This window comes from Lathamus discolor, chromosome 10, assembly GCF_037157495.1.
Source record: "Lathamus discolor isolate bLatDis1 chromosome 10, bLatDis1.hap1, whole genome shotgun sequence".
Classification (NCBI taxonomy): domain Eukaryota; kingdom Metazoa; phylum Chordata; class Aves; order Psittaciformes; family Psittacidae; genus Lathamus; species Lathamus discolor.
Window position 1 is genome coordinate 12,226,339 of NC_088893.1, and position 21,020 is coordinate 12,247,358.

Sequence of the window (21,020 nt, forward strand, 5' to 3'; positions counted from 1 at the left end):
TGCCAGAGCCCCGGGGGGATGCCAGAAGTGCTGGCCCCACTGGGTGCTGTAAATGGATTATTGCTCAGACTAATTAAGATGGAATTAAAAATTAATTCTCCTCTCCAGCACGCCGTGGTCACGGCTCAGCCGCATGCTACAGCCATTGTGCCAGGGCTTCCTCCTGGAAGAAACTGGATTGGGGTGGAGATGGAGGGAGGACATTGCTGAGCAAGTGGTGGTATCGGCTCTGTGGGCTGCAGCTCCCATCTCCCTGTGGACATCACCACCTTGGCACCGTCCCCTGCTCACCATGAGCTCTGGGTGCTGTATCCAGCCAGGGCAGCTCCCATCCACCATCCCATTCCATTCCTGACCTCCTGCCCAGCCCCTGCAGCCATGGTCAAGGCCAGCCCGGAGATTTTCTAAACTCCCATCAAATATTTAAATAGATATTTGAGCTCATGTATAATGGATCACCCGTGTTCTGCCTCCCCATCCATTTGTGGTGTTTAAGGAAGTCGAATATTAAACACCATTGTATTAGCAAAACCGCCGTCTGCTTAATTGAGTTACAAACGGGGAAGGTGCTGACGAATAAACAATGCATAATGCATGGCCCCACAAGCAGGATGCGGCCCGGCCCCTGGCGCCAGGCACGGACTGGGCTGTGTGTGGTGCTGGGCACAGGAGGGTACCGGTGGGGAGCAGGAACTGGCACTGCTGGTGTCCACGGCAGAGCCAAGGGTGTGGGGAACATGTGTGACATGTGAGGGACATGTGCACAGCACAGCATGGCATGGGGCATCCCACACCTCATCCTGCACAGGGATGCTTGGAAACAGAGGCAGTGAGAACAACCCCAGCCACATGAGGAGCAGGAAGCCTGTGACAATAAAAAGTAAATAAATATGGATGTTGAGGACCTAATTCTGATAAGAGGATTTTCAAAATTAGCCATTTGCAAGAGCAGATTAACGTGTGCGGTGCCAGGGGCAGGACAGGCTCCATTAAGACGTATGGCAAAGCCCATCCCAGCACAGCCGACTCCTCACAGCCCTCAGCACCCACAGAGCTGCTCCCTGCTTTGTAAGGATTTGCTGCTGCCAGGGGGTGGCTGGAGGGGCTGGGGCTCAGTGCGGTGCCACCCTGCACACGTGGGTCCTGCACGTGCAGTGCCACGGTGCCAGAACCTCACCGAACAGTGCCAGGGAGTGGCAGTGCCGGGCGGGAGGGTGGGCACAGAGGTGGCACATGGCATGGGGTCTTCAAGGGTGGGCCTGGCTCTCCCAGCCCAGGCATGGGGTGGCTGCACCAGTGGCAGTGTGGGGCTGGGGAGTGGGGTGGACAGGCAGCGAAGCCACTGGCCTGCACATCCCAGCCAGTGCTCTCAGCCAGTGTGCATCCTACCCAGCCAGGGTGCTCCGGGCTGAAGCTGGTGCTGATGCCCTCAGCAGCACTGTGGGTGCTGGGGCACCTCCGTATACCCCGAGCTGAGCAGGGGCAGGAGGCTGATGGGGCTCCCAGGGGCTTTTCACATCCTCTGACTGGGATTTTCTACCCAGGCAACCAAGCAGAAATCTCATTACAGCCCTGCACAAAGGCAGCGTCCCTGTCCCCATCCCTGTCCCCACATGTGGCTGGGGCGGACACGGCTGCGAACAGCGGAGGATGCCCTATACATGGGCAGGTTTTGGGGCTGAAAGTGGCTATGCTTAGGGCAAGGGTGGTGAGGTCGCAGGCGGGGCAGGGCGCAGGCAGCCCCGGCACCCTGGTGCCCAGCGCTCCTGCAGCAGCAGCAGCAGACAATTAATTAGCAGGGCGGTGGGAGAGCAGCCGGCGGAGCTGCGCGGGATCGATGGGCGCATCGACCGCCCGGGAAACACCAGCCCTCCCAGGCAGGGCCGTGGGGCTGGGCAGGGATAGGGATGGGGGTCTGGCAGGGAGCCGGGCAGCCCCGCGGCTGGGCGCTGGCACGGGGGTGGCTGTGGGCTTCAGCATCACCAGCCCTTCGTGAGAGGACACGAGGGTGCACAGGGTCAGGAGGGAAAGGACGGGCACTGGGGGCACTGCCCATTGTCTGCTCTGGGCCCCAGAAGTCCTGGGGCTGGCAGCAGCTCCTTCCGAGCCTGAAGAGCGACTGGTCCCTGTGCCATGCTGGGAGGATGTGGGGGTGCTAATGGAGCCCCCCCCCTTTTCCTGCCTGCCTCTGCCAAGTGGGAAGCACAAGCCCGTCCCTGCGGAGAAGGAGAGTGCTCAGCCGTGTTGCAGAGCCTGGTTGCCATCCAGATGAGAAGTGACAGCAAGGGACCCTTTTCAGGTACACGTTCCCACTATACAGGGCAAGAGATGCTGTCCTCAGCTCCCCCTTCCCTGCTACTGGCACTGGGGATGGCCCTGCAGGCGCTTAACCCCTTCCCTCCTTGCAAACCCCACTATGCAAAGCTCCTCTGCAACCACCCCCCTGTTCAACCCAGCTGTAGGAGAACAGCCCAGAACAGGGAGACAGCACCAGCACTGCCATGCTTGCCTGCCCCATGCTGCAGGGTCAGGATAGGGCAGGCAGAGCCTGAGGCCATGTGCAAGACCCACGGGTGCAGCCCCCTTTGCCCTGCCAGGTGCAGAAGCCCAAGCACAGAGGGGTCCACGGCCCCTCACCTCCCACATCTCCCGCACCGGAGGCTGTCTCCAGGGAGGTTGTCATGGGAACGGTGCACTGTAGGTACCCCTCACTCTGGGTACCCCTCCCTGCCTGCCATGGTGATTCCAGATGGAAGGCGAGCTCAGGGCCTTGCAGGGTGGGTATGGAGGTCGTGGGGTACCTCCGAGGGTCCTATCCACCCAGAAATGCTGGCGGAGCTCAAGGGTAGAGGACTCCTGCTTGCCCAGGTGCCCCCTTCTAGGTCCCAGAGCATCCCTTTGGCCACAGTGCGGGTGATGGGGCAGGGAGGTGGGCACAGGCACTGGAGGAACAGCCGTGGCACAGTCCCAGCGCCCGCAGCCGCGCTGCCTGCCCACTCCCACGGTGAGCCAGCGCTGCCTGTTCTTCCCGGCCCACACACTCTGCCATGGAGCCAGCTCCTTCCCCAGTTACTCTGGAGGATTTTAACCCTGCAGCACTCACTGGTTGCAATGAGATGGGTGCCCGCACCCGTCCTGGCACTGGGTGCATGTCAGGGGCAGGATCTGTCCTTGCTGCCGGAGCCGTCAGAACTGGTGGTGCCGGAAGAGGCCGTGCTGGCAGCCTGCAGAGCTGAGGCACGGGCTGCCCGCCAGCTGCCGGCAAGGTGACCCTGCACCGCACACAGGAGAGGGGGACACGCATCCCCTCCTGTGCCGTCCTGCTGTTCCCATCCCTGCTGTGCCCCACAGCAACCCTGGCCCCACACCCCCCCATCCCTGCTGTGCCCCACACCACCCTGACCTCTATTTCCTGCCGCACCGCACCCTGGTCCTTCCCATCCCCATGCTTGCTGGCCTCCCTGTCTCCAGTGCCCCTCGCCCCCCCCCCCCCCCCCCCGCAGCCCTGCCGCATGTCTGCTGCCATCTGCCTCTCCCTTTTGATTAGTATTAATTTTTAATTATTATTATTGACAGGCCTGCCAGCTCGGCTGCCAGCTGGGACATCTGCCCGGCGTGAGACAGGCTGGGGCAGCCCTGCCACTGCTGTGCTCACTGGGTGCTCCTGGCAACCGCTGCACCCACCCAGGAGTCCCTGAGCTGCCATCACCCTTCATCCTGCAGACAGGGACCCTGAGGTGCAGGAGCTGAGGATAGAAGCCACTGTGTCCCCAAAGGATAGGCTGCAGGCGGGCACTGCCAGCCCCCCAGCCTGTCTGGGCTGCAGGGCTGCCGGGAGCCCATAAAGCCATAGAGATAAATGGCTCCTATTACTTTTCCAATCAAATGAAATCCCACCGCAGCTGCATGCGAATGGCAATGAACTGCAGCAGCACGCAGCAGCCTCTGCCACCACCCCCCAAGTAACCTTAGCCTCCCCACATGGTGGGGCACAGAGCACGCTATGAGCACAGCCCCCTTGCACCCGGTGTGGGGGTGAGGGGACAGGGACAGAGCGGCTGGGGTGGGACTCAGCATCAGAGCCAGGTGGGAGGCTATGGGGGGAACACAGTAGGCAGGGGAGTGGGTTGAAGGGGCAGAGGGACAGGCAGCCCCTGGCCCTCACTCACTTCATGCTGCCACTGATGGCGGTGGTGGTCACAAACAGAGGCCATTAACCGTATATTGGATCCCATGCATCCCTCGCTCCTCCATCAACCCCTCCAGCTTCAGCCCTGCCAGCCCCACAGCCTGTGCCCCACACGTGGTTCCTGTTTGCCTCTCACCGTGGGGAGTGAGGGGCAGCTCTGTCACCCCACCGCAGGCAGGACAGAGTGGAGGGTACCCCACTGAAGGCAGGGCGGGCAGGAGGTGCCCCACTGCAGGCAGGGCAGGCTGCCAGCCCTGCTGTGCCGGAGATGGCCAAGGCCGGGCGAGCGGCACCATCGCGTGGCGAGGGGCCGGCAGTGCAGGCAGAGCCCGGGCTGCGGGTGCGGGCATGGTGCGGGAGGAGTGCGCCGCGCACACCGCAGTCTTCAGCCGGATCCGCGGCTCCTCTCCCCACTGCAGCCCGGGGGTGCTGGACACCCCACAGTGCTTATCCCCCCCTCCTTGCCTGCCCTGGGGGCAGTGCTGCCGGCAGCACCCCAGCCTGGTTGCCCTACAGAGGAGGGCAGCAGGGTCCTGTCCCCGTTGTACCAGCGCAGAGAAGCGGCCCAGGGGCAGCACGTGATGCAAGGACATGGGGACACAGCCTGGCACGGCACGGACACGCCTCGCCCATTGCACTTGCAGAGACATTGTCAAGACTCTGCCCTTCTGTGGGACCAGCTCTCTGCAGCCCCAAGTGCAGGCAGCAGCCCCGGCAGCAGGCAGGGCAGCACTGAGCCAGCACAGGCACCTCGCAGCATTAGGGCCGAGTGGCTCCTGCCCTGGGCTCACCGGGAGGCAGGGATGGGCTGGATGTGCTGCCCGGGACAGGGTGCAGTCAGGGCTGAGCTGGAGCTGCCGGGGTGCTGCTGGAGGAGGCTCCTCCTGAAGGAGATCTGCAGTGAGGGCAGAAGCACAACCACCACTGGCCGGAGGGGAGCAGGCAGCTCCACCTCAAGAATCTGTGTAATCATGGGGGAAGGACAGGCCCCAAATCAAAACCAAAATGAAACATTAAAGGACAGAGCATGGATTGGGCTGGGGTAAGGGGGTGACCTACAGCCAGAAGGACAGCAGAGGACATGGGCCAGGGAAAGGAGGAGCCAGACTTACAGGGCTCAATGGCTTGGTGCTGTGAACCTGCAGGTCTGACACCAGTAAACCCTTGGGAAATAAATAAGCTTCATATCACCTGTGCTGCTAGTGCCTACAAGAGGGGATGTGGGCAAACACAGCCCAAGGTGGGCAGCTTGAGGACCACGCTGTGCTGCAGCCCTGACATTGACCCTGCAGGGAACTGCTGTGCTCAAACAGGCAGAGCTGTGTCCTACCTATGTGAAGCTCTTGGGAGAGATGGAGGCCAGCAAGCAAGCTGAGATGAGGCAGAGGAGCTGGGATCTGGTACCCCCCTCCCACATCCAGGTGCACAGGGCAATGAGCTGTGCCCGTGCCTTTAACCAGGGGAGGACAGCATCCACCATCCTCCCAGGAACTATCCAGGGCTCCCAAGAGCAGAGGGATACCCTTGCAGCCTCAGGGAGAGGGGCACTGGGGCAGCAGGGATCACAGAGTGCCCAAACCCACAGCGGTGCCTGGGTGATGGCAGCTCTGTGCTCCTGGCCCTGCTCACTCAGCAGGCAGATACAGGATATGGCAACACAGTCCCCCTCCCAGCAGACACCCCACCCCCAAAGCAAGAGCCACCCCAGCATGCCAGAACCCTGGACACAGAGACCATGCTTATCTGCAGCCATTCATTGTGGGATTGGACAGGGGACCCCATGGGCAATGCCCCACTCCCCCTGCGGTCACACCACAAACTTGGTCTTGGTGAGGGAGCCGCTCTTGGTGGCTGTATCTGCATGGGCCTGGTACCCAATGGCCACCTTCTGTGACAGGCCCAGGTGCTCCTTATAGATGCGCCTGGAGGAGGGAAGGAGATGCATGAATGGGCAGCATCACTTCTCCCAGCAGCTCCCTGCCCAGGGACCCCCCTCTCCCCAGACCCACCCCCACCCCACGAAGCTGCATTACCCGATGTGGATGACCCCTTCCCGGTTTTCTGCTTCCCTGGTCCAGATAGCAATCTTGTCCCCCTTGGCACGGATGTTGATGACGGCCCCGCACACCTCATCACTGTAATCATCAAACATCTCCCCGACGAGGCACATCAGCTGCCAGGAGGAGAATGAAGCCCAGGACAGTCTCTATGAGGGCTTGGTGCTGGGAGAACGGGAACACCACTGGTAGGACCCCGCAGGCAGCCAAGCAGGGCCACACTCACCGTCTCTAGCCAGAAACGGTCCAGCTCAGTGTGCCGCTGCTGCTTGGCCAGGGTGATGAGCCAGCGCCCGCCACACTTGTTCTGGCTGTCCTCCCACATGGGCTCGATGCCATCCTAGGGATGGGCAAGGGGATGACTGGGTGCACCAAGCACCCAGTCAGGGTTCCCCTCCCACTCTATGGCCGCGGTGGCCTGCCAGCCCCACTGGCACTCAGTGGGCCCCATAACACTGGGTGCTGCAGAGGGGCTTTCAGAGGGGGCTGCAGCAGGGGGGATGTTGTACCTTAAAGAGGGAGTAGTCACAGCCAGATGAGAGCTTGCTAGCAGGCTGGATGTGGCTGTACAGCCTGCACAGGATGGAGACAAGACACAGAAGCAGGCGACAAGAGGTGCCTCAGTTGCCCCCAGCGTAGTCCTCCGGCCCAGCCACCCCTACCCAGGGCCTCTCCAGAGGAGACACATTGCCCACCCGTGGGACACTCACGCCCAGAAGTCCTCCACAGTGCTGAACTTGGTGATGAGGCGCAGGTTTTCCTGCCACATCTTGCTCTTGTCGTTCTTGAAGAACCACAGCGCCCACCTGGGCAGGGACAGGACATGGGGAGGGCGCGTCAGCCTTGCTGGAGCCCCCTCCAGCCCCAGCATCACGCTGGGAGGAGCTGCCTGTAGCCAGGCCCCTCCATACCTGTTCTGCAGGGGGTGCTTGCCCAGGCTCTCTGCCAGGAGCAGCTCCTGCTGCTGAACCCTCCTCCGACGCCGCTCCTCTTGCCTGCGCTGGGGAAGGAGGGACAGCACCAGGAGCCCCATGGCCAGCCGCGCACCGTGACACGGACCCACAGGAGCCCCAGGGGGGCAGCAGGGCTGCCTGGGCTCGGCCGCCTGGCCCAGCCCGCAGGGAACACTCACCTGCTCTCCTGCAGCCATCGTGCACAGCACAGGCTCCCCCCAGCAGCCCCCGGCTCTTAAGTGACCACAGGCGGGCGCGATGAGGCAGCCCCAGCTGTAACTGGTGGGGCGGGAGGGAGGTGTGGTGGGGAGGGGGGGGCAGGCCAGCCCCTCCTGTGAGACAGGGAGTTGGGGGGATCCACCATAGGGCAGGGTGCTGGGGGACAGAGGTCAGGGTGGGATGGAATCAAGATGGGGGGAAGGATAAAGTACAGTGCGGACAGTGTGGGGTGGGCTTGAGATGGTGTGTCTTGAGGTAGAGCAGGGTGGTCCACAGATAGGGTGGGGTAGTGTCAGGATGAGGGGTGGGGATGGGACGGGGAGGATGGGAAGAGGACATGATGAGGAGGGGATGGGGTCAGGGCGGAATGGGGGACAGGAATGGTGTAGAGAGAGGGTAGAACGTGGAGGTGGTGGGATGAGGACAGGATGGGACAGGGACAGCCTGTAGAGTGGATGGGACCAGGACCGGGAGGAGATGGGAGAGGGAGGGATGGGGATGGGACACGGTGGGGACCAGGACAGGATAGCGTGGGGGCAGCGCGGGACGGGATCAGGGCGGGTGGGAACGGGGAGCAAGTGCGACGTGATGCGACGGTCCCCCAGCTCCGAGCCGTGCGGGGCGGGGGCAGCCGGGACCGGCCCTGCGGGGCTCGGCTCAGCCCGGCGCCGCGCGGTCCCCCCCGCGCATCACGGCGCAGCGCGGCGCGGCCCCGGCACAGCCGCACTGAGCCCGCCCCGCCGCAGCCCGGCCCGGCTCGGCTCGGCTCGGCCCGGCCCGTCCGTCCCCGCCGACAGCGAGCCAGGTCGGGCGGGCGGCGGGACCGGGGCCAGGGGCGGGAGGGCGACGGGGACGGGGGCTCCGGGATGCGCGGGGATGCGCAGGGCGGGCGGGAGAGGGGCCGGGCCGGGGCGGGGTGAAGCCGTGCGGCCTCTCCCCGCAGAGCCGCCATGGAGGTGTTCATGAAGGGCTTGTCCAAGGCCAAAGAGGGGGTGGTCGCCGCCGCCGAGAAGACCAAGCAGGGGGTGGCCGAGGCTGCCGAGAAGACCAAGGAAGGGGTCCTCTATGTCGGTAAGGGCCGGCTCGGCCTTCCTGCCCCCTGCCTGCCCCCTGCCTGCCCCCTGCCCAGCCCCCTGCCAGCCCCCCGGCTAATCCCTGCCCATCCCGGCTTGCGTGCTCCTGCCCTGCACGCTCCTGCCGGTCCCCTCTGCCTGCCCTTGCCGGATCCTGCGTTTGCCCTTGCGCTCTCCTGCTCATTCCCCGCAGCCCCACTGTCACCGGCCCCGCTCCCCCCGTCACGGCCTGCCTGCGGCGGGGTGTCCCGGGGCAGGAGCCGGTGCCCGCAGTGCCCTGCCCACAGGGCGGGTGCAAGCAGGAGGTTGGGCCCCGCGGGCACGGGCAGTGTCAGGGCTGGTCCCCAGGCTGAGGGGATGGGACCCGCGGGAACCCATCCTGGTTCCCGGTGGTCTGAGCCCCAGGGCCCCGTGGCTCTTCACGGAGGATGCTCTGGGGCCGGAGCGCAGAGGGACCGTGGTGGAGGTGGTGATCCCTGTGCTGGGATGTCCCCACCTTGGAGCAGGGGGCTGGGAACACGTTTGTCCCCCTTGGAGAGGCCGTGTCCTGGAGCGCATCCCGCACCACGGCTCTGCCAGCATCTCCTCTGCATCCCGCCGGCGGCTGGGGGAGGTCCCTCCGCGCTGCCCCTCGGGGCCGGGGTCTGTTCGGGGCTGAATCCTCGAAGCCATGGCCGGCGGGGAGGAGGCAGCTCCGGGCAGGCAGTGTGCCCGCGGTGGCGGTGGGCTTCTCGGGAGGGAGCTGAGGCCGCGCTGCCTGCAGCGGGAGGAGAGCGCAGCTCTCTGGCTCCGTCCCGCTCCAGAGGGCACCAGCTCTGCGGGAGGGCTGAGGCCCCGGAGCTGTTCCGCGGGGCAGTGGTGGGTGCTTGCCCTGGGGTGCGTGCTGCGGAAGGGTCCAGCAGCTCCAGGAGCGCCCTGAGGATTCATCGTGCAGCAGCTGTCCAGCCCCTGCCTTCCCCATCACAGACAGCTGCTCCCAGCCCGCGGGGTGTCCTAGCATCCGCGGGCTGTGTCACTCCACCTGAACGGAGCATGGCAGGGTGGCATGGCCAGAAGCAGCGCCGAGCCCTGGGCTGCTCCGGCTGTGAGCTTCCCGTGCCATGTTGGCCCCAGCTCTGAGTACGCATCCCAGCTCCAGTGGGAGGCTTTGCTCAGCAGCACAGCCGGTGTGCACCCTGCCTGGCTGCCCTGGCACAGCGTTGGGCCCCATGCTGCCCCAGGCCAGGCTCCTGCAGGGATCAGGGAAGCCTTGCAGGGAGCTGTGCAGGTGCTCAGCTCCCGGCTGCCCCAGTGCAGGGCAGGATGCAGCCCCAGCTCAAAGAGCCCTACCAGCATCCCAGGCACGGCACATGGCGGAGTCCAGCTGCAGCACCTCTAACCTTGTCTCTGTCTCTTTCTGCCCCCAGGGAGTAAAACCCAAGGCGTGGTGCAAGGTGTCACCTCAGGTATGGTCCCCTCTGGATCCCCACCATGGTACCCCTCTGGCCCCAAGAGTGTGGCTGTACTAACAGGATCAGAGGCTATTTGAGGGGCTGATGTCACCCAGCTAAAGCCTCTTGTATAACAGGGCCTGCAAGGAAGGATTTGCAGTGGCTCCTCACACTCCCTGCCCAGCTGCAGAGCAGCGCCCTTGCCCCCTCCCCTCCCCAGCACCAGGGTAGGGATGTGGGGAGGGTCTGATCCTGCCAGCAGTTCTCCAACCAGCCCTCCAGGGTGCTGCGGGGCATGGAGCTGCATCTGGAGCCCTCTCCCTGGCCTGGGGGGGACACTGATGGGCACCCCCGGCTCTTGCAGTGGCTGAGAAAGCAAAGGAGCAGGCGTCCCAGCTGGGTGAAGCAGCATTCTCGGGCGCGGGCAACATCGCAGCAGCCACCGGGCTGGTAAAGAAGGAGGAATTCCCTGCGGACCTGAAGGTGAGTGAGACCTCCAGGCTACTGCCGTGCCCACGGGGATGCTGCCATGTCCACAGGCTCAGTGGGGAGCCCTTTGGCTGCTCCCAGCCCTGCGGGAGGGTCCCAGAGGTCCGGGGCACACGGGCGTCACTGCCCCGAGCATGCCGCTGCGGACGTGTGCGTGTGCGGGCTCCTGCATGGCGCTGGCGGTGCGGGGCCCGCGGAGCATTGCTCCAGCGGCTGCGAGGTGACCTGACAGCTGCGGGAGCGGAGGGGCGGGCAGGGACATTTCGCCACCCCCACGAGCTGCCGGCTTCCAGCTTAGCCCAAAATAGCATCAGCTGAAGAAATGAGGCCAGCGCCGCTGCACTGGGGGGGATCAGCTGCTGCCTTTCCCTCCTGCCAGCCCCGGGGAGGGGTTACCCAGCACCGCCCTCACTGCTAGGGATGCAGGATGCTCCCAGCGCCTAGGAACCACATGGTGCCAGCTCCCATCGCCTGCTGGGGAATGAGGCTGGGGGCCGTTCAGGGACACGCACACCTAAGCCCTGCTCCCATGGCCCCCTGCCTGTCTCCTCCCAGCTAGGTGGGCTGGTGGGTGCCCACTGGGCCCCACTGGTGCCCCCCATGTGGAGCCCTCAGTATCCCGGGCGTGTTGCTGGTCTGTGCCAGGGGCAGGGAGGGTGGGTGTGGTGTGTGGAGCTCTGTGTGTGTGTCTGACTCCCGGTTCACCCCCAGGCAGAGGAGGTGGCCCAGGAGGCTGTTGAGGAGCCGCTGGTCGAGCCGCTGCTGGAGCCAGAGGGGGAGAACTACGAGGATCCCCCGCAGGTGAGGGGATGGGGCACATGGCACCGCAGAGGGCACACGGTGCCAAGTGCTCAGCGTGCCAGTGACCGTCCCTGTCTGGAGCAAAGCCAGGAACCCGCCTGCTCCGAGGTAGCTGCAGCTCTGCAGCCCGTGGGCAGGCTGGTGTGGGTCTGGATGGAGCAGGGCTCCAAGAGCTCTCTCAAGGGCTCTTTCTTTCCCCACAGGAGGAATACCAGGAATACGAGCCAGAGGCATAATGGATCCCCATCCTCGCCTCTTCCACCAGCAGCACAACGAACTGGCGGTAGCCCCTTGCTCCTCCCCAGCCGGCCCTGGCCGGTGCCTCCGCGCAGAGGAGCAGCGGTGCCTCTGCCCTGTTCGCTCACGAGTTCTTCCTCCAGTTCCGTTCCAAGGGACAGTGTCCGTGTCTCTGTATTGTGTCTAGCAGTGACAAACCCCCGCTGTGTCCAAGCCCCGAAGCCCTGGCACATCCCTGAGCCGTGGGCACTGCCCGCAGGGGCTGGTGTGTGTGCGTGTGTGAGTGCGTGCGTGTAGCCCGGGTTTATCGCTCTGTATCCCTCCCAGCGCCATAAACCCTGGCTGCATCCCGGCGTGTCTGTGTCTGTACAACGCATGTTTACCTGCTCGCGGGCTGCTGTACATTTGGCTTGCACGCATGTCCCTGTGGTTCTGCTCTGGTCATCGTGGAACTATTTTTTTTTACATATATATATCTCTATCTCTATGGGTAGACGGGTCTTTTGCCTTTGTGAACCCCTGGTGCCCAAGCCTGCTCCCCAGCCTGCTGGGTGGTGACGGTGCCCGCGCCCTCCCTGAGGTCCCGTAGTGCCGACGCTGTGTTGTGCCGTGGCATGGATATCCCCCCGCTCCTGTCGCTGGATGTGCAGTACGAGGGCAGCTGCCAGTGACACAGCTGCCCTCGTGTCCGTGAATAAAGCCAACTCTTGTCTGTAAGCTTGGTTGTGGGTTCCGAGGAGAGAGGAGTGATTTGGGGAATCAAAATTCCTCTTTTGGGAAGAGGAATGAAGGGCTGGGGCAGACTAACTGACCCCTTCCTGCTGGGGGAGTGGGCAGGACTGGGTTCTTGTGAGGACAAGCTGTCTCCCTGTCTGCTTGCTGTTGTGTGAGCAGCAGGTCACTGTGCCCTGAGTCACCAGCCACGCTTCTGGTGCAGGCAGTGTCCCCATGTCACCTGCCTGTGTGTTCTCTACAGGGCTTTGTGTCTGCAGGTGAATACAGGGGTCCTTATGGGCTGAGGACCTCAAGCTGGGATAAGGCTAGACACATCCTGATTCCCTCCCAGGATGCTGGCTGTGCTGGCAGAGGGGATCAGGTGCTGGGTGCAAGCTTCCCCCATCTCCCCCTTCAGCAGGATGTGCTGCTGTTTGTAAGGAACCCCCTGGAAGGCATCCCGATCCTGTGCCAGAAGTGCAGAGCAAAGGGGAGCCTCTCCTCTGCTGCCCCACCTTCCTATGTGACCCTGCTCCCCTCAGGGGGCTGGCACCTGTGGCTGCAGTGTGACCACCTCAAGGGCAGGTGAGTGCCACACACCAAGTGATGTCCACCGCAGGGGCTCCTGTGCCCACTCCAGAGCGTGGTCCTTGCTCCTTCAGCTCCCCAGGGCAAGGCCACCAGCCCAGCCCGTGTCCTCTGCCAGCCTCCGCTCCACAACTGCAGCGCCGGGGTGAGGCTGTTCTGAGTCTCTCCACCACGAACATCCCCAGATTAAATCCCCACCTCGTGCTGCTCGCCAGCTTTGCCAGCGAAGAGGGAAGCTGCAGCAGTCAGCACAGCCACACAACGGGTTTGCTGACGCCTGCAAATCCCCGCGCTGGCTGCGCTCCGCATGGCTGCGCCAGTTGCAGCGGTGCTTGCAGCACCCACCCTGTGTTATTAAATGGACCAAGCAGCTGTGCCCAGGGCTGGCTGTGCCATGGGCTCTCCCCTCCCCTAGGCCTCATTGCATTTCTAACTTCCCTTCTCCAATTCTGCCAGGCGGGGGCAAGCAGACACAAACCAGCACCAGCATGGCTTCCTCCAGCACCCAGGAGGCTGTAAAGCGGCTGGGGCAGAGGGAGAAGCCCCCGAGAGCTGAAAGCCAGGCAGCAGAGAGAAAATATGCTTGAAGCAACCATTTATAGAGACCAGGGTGTCCCCTCTGTGCAGCACAGTGTCCTGGGCACCCCTGTGTAGCAGGACTGTGACCCTCACTGTGCACTGGCAGGGATGCGTGTGCCAGCTCTGATGGACGTTGTGTCAGTAGGTGAAGCCAGGCCCATCAATACATGGTGAGCAGCTTCTCCAGAGCACACAGGTAGGCAGCAGTTCTCTGGTGCAGGCCCAGGTTATACCTTGCAGCCATGGCCATGATTTGCTAGACAGAGAGGAGAGCTGTGAGGCTGATGTGTGCTGAGAGGGTCTGGGGACAAGTGGGGGCAGAGGACCCAGTGAACACCCAAGAGGGAGAGGGTCACCCCTGCACCAAGTGACCAAGGGGCTGTTCTGTAAGACCTGGAGTCACCTACAAGTGGGTCTGGAGATGCTCTCCCACTGCTGCCCCACAGCACTCCCCTGGGGACAAACCCTGTACCCATGGGTGGGCTCCACACACACTGCTCACACTGCTGAGCACAGAGCAGGCACCTCTCTGAGGGGTGGCACAAGACACCCCCCACCCAGCACTGCATCCCCCCCAGCTCACCTAAGCAACCCTGAAGATGGGGCACATGGGTCTGGAGGAACCCAGATTTAGTGTGAGATGTCCCTGTTTTAGTGTAGATGTCCCTGTCCTTTAGTGTGAGATGTCCCTGTCCATGACAGGGGGGTTGGAACTGGATGATCTTGAGGTCCTTTCCAACCCTAACTATTCTATGATTCTATGATTCTAACAGAGAGAGGGACAAGAACCCAGCAGCAACAAGGGTCACTGCCAAGCACGAGGCTTTACCCACAGGGTGGGTACAGCCACCACTGGGAAGATGAACCCAGGCCTTGTGCTGACCTGGCAGCAGTGGTGATGGGGTGCTGTGGGTGAGCACTCCTCAAATACAGCCCAGAACCTCTGCAGCAAAGCAAAGGCAGGGATGAGTGAGGCAAAGAGCCCTTGGTGGTACCTTGGCTGAGTACTCGATGGTGTAGGCAAGTCCCGAATACACAATGTGCTTCTCTGAGGCAGACTGAGGGGGAGAAGAAGTTTTGTCTCCTTTGTGGGAGAGGCTGGAGATTGGCTCCCCTAAACCCAGTTATCAAACACAGCCCCTCTGCTTGGCACAGCATCGTCACAGGTTGTTCAAGCTTGGCTTGCCAGCTCTGCAGCTGGTTCCACCACATTGCTTGGCTCCCAAGTAGCTCCCTGCAGCACCCAGCAGCACTCTTAGCTGTACCTCCATGCACAGTATCTCCACCCCATCCCCTTCATCAATGGGTTGATAGCAAGGGAGACAGGAGTGTCCGGGAATGAGAAACAAGTGATCCAAGGGAACCCTCCATGGCTGTAGACTTACAGTTACACAGGCCTGGAACTCCAGGGATGGGAAGATGGGAATCTCCCCTCTGACCTTGCCAAACCACTGCTCCAGGCTATGCTGAACTGACTGCAAGACATGGTAGTTGGATTCCTGCTCGTACTTGAAACTGAGGAGGCCATAGCTAATGTGGTTCAGGTTCTTCAGACACTCAAAGAAGGATATGGTCACACTACCTGCATTTGTATATATGCCCTCTCAAAGGCAGTTCATGCTTCAGATTTGCTGCTTAGAGTGACCCCAAGGCCCATGACAGATCCGGGGGTCTCTCCTCCTCTGCCTTAGGTCCCTCCCCATACCTTTGGGCTCTGCCATCAGGAACAGTCCTGAGGTTACTTGGATGGCCAGATCCTAGAGCTATGATGGCTTTCAGAAGGGAAACCAGCATCTGAGATGTGCTCAGGAGCTAGGGCAAGGCAGGGAGCAGGCTGACTGAGACAGCACCATTAACACCACCCAGAGCCTGGCAGAGCCCAGCTGGGTCCACGTTGGTGCAGTTGATAACACTAAGTGGCCCTCATAGCTGTGAGCACGTCACTTCCTTGTGCATGTGGGGATGGACATACTGGGATCACCAGGATGTTTCTTTGCAGGAATATATCACGTGCTGCTGGTGCAGTGGGGCCATTGGCAGCTTGTGCAATGATCTGAGAGCACAAGCAGAGCAGAGGGGAGATAGGTGGAAGGAGCGAAAGAAGAAACCAGTGCCAGGCTGCTCTCCCTGCTGCTGGGACCCACCCCCACCTCTCAGGCCACTTCTGGTGGCAGGGGTCTGGGTGCTCTCCCCCCCAGAGCTGCTCGGGATGAGCAGAAGCTCACAGCTGATGTTTCACACAGAATGATTAAAGGCTCCGGCTGCAAAAGGCCTTGGCTGTGGCAGAGTCCCAGGAGCCAGCGTGCCATGTCCTTTTAGTCCCCGGAGCTCACAGTGAAGGGAGGAAACTGGCACTTGTAGCATTCCCCTGCCTTGTTCCCTCTCATCTGCTGACTGGGGCTTTCAGTGTCAATGCTGTGACACCCTTCGAGGGTATCACCTCCTCTGCCCTGCAGGGGGGACCTGATACAGCAATGAAGACTGAAGCTGCCAGAAGAATCAGCCAGGTCAATCCTAGCTCCCTGCCAGCCAAGGAAGGGGCTTGGGCTATCCTGCTCCCCTAAGTGATGCGACCTGCCACCTCTGCCTCACACGCTCTCCCTCTGGCAGAGCAGACGAATTGTCAGTGCAGTGATGCAACACCTCCCTGGGGTGCTGAGTGCCAAAAGCCAAAGTCTGCCTGGGCTGCTGTCACTCACACACTGAGGCAGGGCCTCCTGGGACCAGTCTGTACCTTTGCTTGCACCTGGGGTGCATTCTCCCTTGTGAGCTGCTTCTCAGTAGCGGCAGGGCTGAGGATGTCACAAGGCACCTCCAGGATGCTGCCATCATAGGGCTCTGCTTTTGAGAAGCCAACTATGGTGGCCCTGCAATGAGAAAAGGGAGTCCTGCTGGGTGAGCCCGGGCAGTGCTGGGCACTGACCTCAGAGCTGAGCTCTGCAGGAGATGAAAGGCAGCCCCCTTCTCCATGCACATGGCAGAGGGAGGCACTGACCACCACTCCTAAGAACAGGGGCTGGGCTGACTGGGCTCAACTCACCCGCTTACGGTCTTCCAGCTCCTTTGGGTCGATCCCTCTGGGACTGTAAATGGCTCCATCTCTCTCCTCAACACAAATGCAGCAGGCTCCATACTCATGCAGGTACTTCATGATGTATAGCCCCACATTGCCAAAGCCCTGCAGCAACGCAGAGAAGAGACATGCTGGGGAAAGCGAAGCCGTGGGGACACTGACCTGCTGTGCTGGTAACAGTCCCCTCTCAGGAGCCTGAGCTGAGCACAGATAAGACCCCCTGACCTAGTAGTTCTTGGTGAGTGTTTTGGCTGGCTGGAGACCAGGACCCGGCAGGACAGAGATCTCCTTGGTTAGTTAGAGGGTTGTGTAAAGCAGAACGCTTGAGATAAGGGCTTTCAGCTCAACCTGTTTTTATCCCCCCAGAGCTGTGATGCTCCAAGCACAGCATGCCTTCAGCTTCTAAGAACCAACCTCGGTAGAAAACAGATCCAGCGAGAAACACACCCCCCCCGGTGGGCACCACGCAGCATACAGGCACAGCCTGAGCAATGCTGCTGCCCCTCACGCTGAGGGGTGCGACCTGCTGCCCCGGCACCGGCACAGGGCAGGGCGGGGGGGAGCTCAGCTCTTCTAACGGGAACAGATGGGTTTGTACTGTCTGCAGCAAGGCGCCTGCCAGCTTAGTACAGCTCTGAAAAGCACCACTGGTTCCTGAGGCTGCAAAATACACCAAAACACCGCACGCACAGGGAGCAGCGCTCTCATTCGCTGCTGCATCGGTGGAGCAGAAGGATGCGTGGAAAGGAAAGGGCTCAGCAAGCCAGGGCACGCCCCATACACCTCCGGGCGCTGCCTCGGTTCAACGCCTCTTCCCCGCGGCAGGGACCTGTGTCGGGGAGAGAGGCTCGGAGGAAGCAGAGCGCTGGCAGCAGGCAAGGCTTCGCTGTGCCACCGCCGGTTATTTCTCCCTTGCAGAGAGCGCTGGGCTCGGCAGAAACCGCGCAGAGCGGGCAGCTGATGGGGCAGCGGCTCCGGGCCCGGCGCTGGAGCTCCTGAGCCTACAGCAGGGGGAAGCACCTCACCGCGGTTGTGCGCAGGCCCTGGGCTGCAGGGGACGGAACGTCCTTCCTGGGAGGCGAGGGGAAAACGCGGGGCTGGCACCCTCAGCGCCCCGCCGAGCTCCCCGGCTGCTGGGCAAGGCAAGGTCCAGACCCGCAGAGCACCCACAAGCAGGACCTTTGCCGTAGGTAGCATCACAGCTCGTTGTGGCTATTTTGGAGGTGACAGAAATCACGGGAGTTGGTTGGCTGTTGCCATCCAGCCTGGCAGAGCTCACTGTGTCCTGCCATCTCTCCACTCCGCCTGATGCAACAGGAGCAGCTTCCATTTTATGAGCATGTTCAGGCGGGATGTCTGCAGGGAAACCTTGGGAATGACGGTGCGGAGCGAACAGTGCAGCACCCCTGGCCTGCTGGTTCAAGTCCCCAGGAGATCAATCGGCTCTTGAAACTGATCCACCCACAGCAGGTCTGAAATGCTCAGATGAGTGTTGCTCAAATGAGTACCAGCTCCCATAGGGTGATGAAAGAGTCTGAAAATGATGTCCAGAGAGCGCTGCAGGTGCTGAGACTGAAAGGAAAGGCAGAATGGTCCTGAGAAAATGTCCTCTTCAAAGCTGTAGCTGGGCTGAGCACTCACCTGCAGCACGAAAGTCGCGCCAGGGAAGGTGGTGCTCAGGCCAATGCAGTCCGTGTAGTCAGTATCGGTGAGGTAGTTCTCAATGCCATTCAGGACCCATGCCCAGGCCAAGCATCACCTATGAATGCCTCCCTGGCTGATGGGCTTTCCTGTCACACACACCTGGGCACTGATGTCCTGCGAGGACAGGATGGGCAGGGGGAAGGTTAAGGTCTCACCTGGTGCAAGACCTCTAGAGGGGACTTTCCCTGAGCCTCAGCTTCCCTCACACTGCCCTAAAATTCAGCTACACCTGAAGCAACTCACTGGCACAGACCTTTGGGCACAAACCCTTACAGTTCCCATAGCATCCTGGGCTCCACACCAGCACTGTGGGAGCTTACCCGTGCCCCAGTGTGTACGTGTAGGTGTCAGCTATCCAGGACCTCTCCCACTGCCCAGTGTGGACATCAGGGGCCAGCACACCAATCCCAGGCCCTGCAGAGGTAGAAAAATCTGTCAAATCCTGCCTTTGCGATTCGGCTGCTCCACTCCAGCCAATGGCATGTGTACAGCCAGGTGATTTCCACGGCTGGTCATGGCCCTGGGCACACCAAGGGGTCCCCTGACCATACCCTGGCACTGTCCATACCCCAGGGTCTCCCCAGCTTCCCTCGGGCATGAGCAACCCTGGCTTTTGCAGAGCCTTTCTCTTGTTCCTTCCCAGTACTTCAAGTAAAGAGAGAAGGTAAAGGTGTGCGTTGTGACCAGCACCCACTGAGCTACCAATCGCACACTAAGGCAGAAGAAACCTCCCCTCCTCCCTGTGCCTGCACAGGCCGGTGGGAATGGAGGATAGTACCTGGTGAGCCCCTGCACGGCAGTAGCTGGGAGGCAGCCTGGGCCAGCTCTGTTGTGCTTGGTGCTGCAGGAGGCTCCCTCTGCTCCAGATGCACAGCGCAGGCAGAGGAAAGCAGTGCACAGACAGCCGAGCACCAGGGCAGCGAGTGCTGCTGACAGCCCCTGTGCCTGCCCAGCCAGGCAGCCGCTGCCCGCTCCCCTGCCTGCACACCACCCTCTGCTTGCAGAACCGGGACAAACCACTCACCTATAAATCCCTTCTAGGCCATTTCTACAGTGAAATGTGTTGTTACTATCTCCAGCTCATGTTCCTGCATGAGAATAGCAAAACAAGAAAAATAGCAAAACACCGTTGTTACTACAGGCCCCAAGAAAAATCACGGAGCTGCATTCCGCTCTGCCCTGCCTGTACAGTGCTCACCCTGATGTCCCCAGGGAGGTAATTCACAGCATCAGGGGAGCCTGGGTTCAAAAAGAGCTGTGTGAACTCCTGGTCCCTTTGCTCGCTGCCCTTCCAACCCCTCTTGTTTGCATCTTCCTCCAATGGAAAGTGGGCAGCAGCAGGAGTGCCCCTACTCCTTCAGCGCGTCTCTGCCCAGATGCACTGACCCATAAACCAGAGTTCACAGCCCCCCTCCCAGCCCCAAGCTGCTTTTCACAGTCACTGGGTGAGTGTTACTACAAACATCTCCCCCGGCTTGTGAGAGAGCATCGCTGTGATAGGCACGGAGAGGGAGGGCTGTGGAATTGGACTGTGAGTAACAGGCTGTCGGCGGGGGAAGGAGTGAGCTCACTGAGTAGTTCCTTGGATCGATCCTCGCACCCATCACGGCACCGCCAAAAGGGACATCTGGAAAAGCCCGGATGAGGCAGACAGATGTCCTCTGCCAGCTCCCCAGGAGAGGAGGTGACTGCGGCAATCAGGACCCTGCTGGTGAACCCAGGCAGGGGGACGTTGCTTCCCCATGCCACACACAGCTCCCCCCTCAACACCACACACACACGGCCTTTGTGGAGCAGAGCCGAAGGCAGGATGGGATACAGACCCTGAGCCTGCCACAACCACCAGCCAGAGCTGAATCCATGACAACCCAGGCACGGAGACTTCTTCTGAGAAGCACAGTGCTTGATGCTCCCTGATTAACACGAACATCCTGGACTGCCAGTGGCATATTCTGCAGCCGCAGCAAGCCGTGCCCTCGCACATCCGTGCCCAGAGGAACATCCTGCACTTCTAGAGCACTTCTGATTTTCAAAGCATCTAACGAGCTCTTCTGACTCAGTGTACCACGGCCCGTCCCATGCCCAGGTCCTCATGTGCTTCATGTTCCCTTTGTATTTACCCACTACGGCACATTTGTATGTCATTAATGCAGCCAGGGCTTTTACTTCATCCGCACTGATTGAGCTGCTGAAATGAACCCCTGGGAGAGGAGCAAAGTGAAGAGTCACTGCCTTTTCACCACAAATGGCACAGTGGCACTGTAGGAAAGGCTTTGGCTCTTCTGAAACAGCAATAGGTGATCAGCAATCATTCAGCTAGACCCATTTCTCCAGAGCACCATGGAATGGAAAGCTGGTTCCTACCAGCCATTCATCCCATAGACACAGACCCTTGCTGTGGTGAGCATCTCAAACAGCATGGCAAATGCTTCAGGCTGAGGGCAAGGGGATGTGGGGCTGAGAACCCTCAGGCTCAGAACAGGCCCTGAGGTGTGTTTGGGGCAGCAAGTTTATGGTGCTTAGGATGAGGCGTCAAACGCACAGCGGTGGGCACCATGCTGCTGTTGTGCTCCGGTGTCAGCACTGGGCTGACAAAAACACCTTCCCCATGCACCCCTCATCCTCCTGCGGGGTGCACCCGAGGATGGCATCCTCCCATGCACCACTGCACACATCCCAGCCACCACCGTGTTAGCACAGGGACCCCGCTCCAGCAGAGCCCGTGCACAGGGCTGGGTGGGGATGGAAGGGCTCGGTCCATGCTCCCCGCCTCACCCCCTTTGCAGGGCAGGCGGTGCTGGCTGTGCTGCGCCCGCCGTCCCTGCACCATCTCCCAGGTGCCGCAGCCCCTGTGCAGGGCGAAGGACACCTCCAGCAGGAAGCTGCAGCGCCGGATGGTCTCCAGCACCCCGCG

At 61.4% G+C, this 21,020-nt stretch overlaps 2 protein-coding genes and 1 pseudogene across 2 annotated transcripts; 1 reads left to right on the top strand and 2 right to left on the bottom strand.

Annotated features, from left to right (window-relative positions):
* Positions 1-5,928: 5,928 nt before the first annotated feature.
* Positions 5,929-7,411, bottom strand: EIF4E1B (eukaryotic translation initiation factor 4E family member 1B). Its single transcript, XM_065690423.1, has 7 exons — positions 7,379-7,411; positions 7,158-7,246; positions 6,957-7,052; positions 6,756-6,819; positions 6,473-6,586; positions 6,223-6,362; positions 5,929-6,111 (listed from the first exon to the last, which is right to left on the bottom strand). The coding sequence occupies exons 1-7, from the start codon at positions 7,394-7,396 to the stop codon at positions 5,997-5,999; spliced, it is 636 nt and encodes a 211-aa protein (XP_065546495.1). The 5' UTR covers positions 7,397-7,411; the 3' UTR covers positions 5,929-5,996.
* A 957-nt stretch (positions 7,412-8,368) lies between these two features.
* SNCB (synuclein beta) lies at positions 8,369-12,160 on the top strand. Its single transcript, XM_065690533.1, has 5 exons — positions 8,369-8,489; positions 9,898-9,936; positions 10,286-10,404; positions 11,122-11,211; positions 11,415-12,160. The coding sequence occupies exons 1-5, from the start codon at positions 8,369-8,371 to the stop codon at positions 11,445-11,447; spliced, it is 402 nt and encodes a 133-aa protein (XP_065546605.1). The 3' UTR covers positions 11,448-12,160.
* A 1,307-nt stretch (positions 12,161-13,467) lies between these two features.
* Positions 13,468-21,020, bottom strand: LOC136019809 (glutamate dehydrogenase 2, mitochondrial-like; annotated as a pseudogene).

What these genes read in the sequence shown, in the direction of transcription:
- SNCB (XM_065690533.1), top strand. Translation starts at nt 8,369, where the DNA reads ATGGAGGTGTTCATGAAGGGCTTGTCCAAGGCCAAAGAGGGGGTGGTC. An exon ending in GGAAGGGGTCCTCTATGTCG is followed by an intron (nt 8,490 to 9,897) that starts GTAAGGGCCGGC and finishes TTCTGCCCCCAG; the next exon opens with GGAGTAAAACCCAAGGCGTG. An exon ending in ACTACGAGGATCCCCCGCAG is followed by an intron (nt 11,212 to 11,414) that starts GTGAGGGGATGG and finishes CTTTCCCCACAG; the next exon opens with GAGGAATACCAGGAATACGA.
- EIF4E1B (XM_065690423.1), bottom strand. An exon ending in ACTGTGGAGGACTTCTGGGC is followed by an intron (nt 6,820 to 6,956) that starts GTGAGTGTCCCA and finishes CATCCTGTGCAG; the next exon opens with GCTGTACAGCCACATCCAGC. An exon ending in GTGACTACTCCCTCTTTAAG is followed by an intron (nt 6,587 to 6,755) that starts GTACAACATCCC and finishes GCCCATCCCTAG; the next exon opens with GATGGCATCGAGCCCATGTG.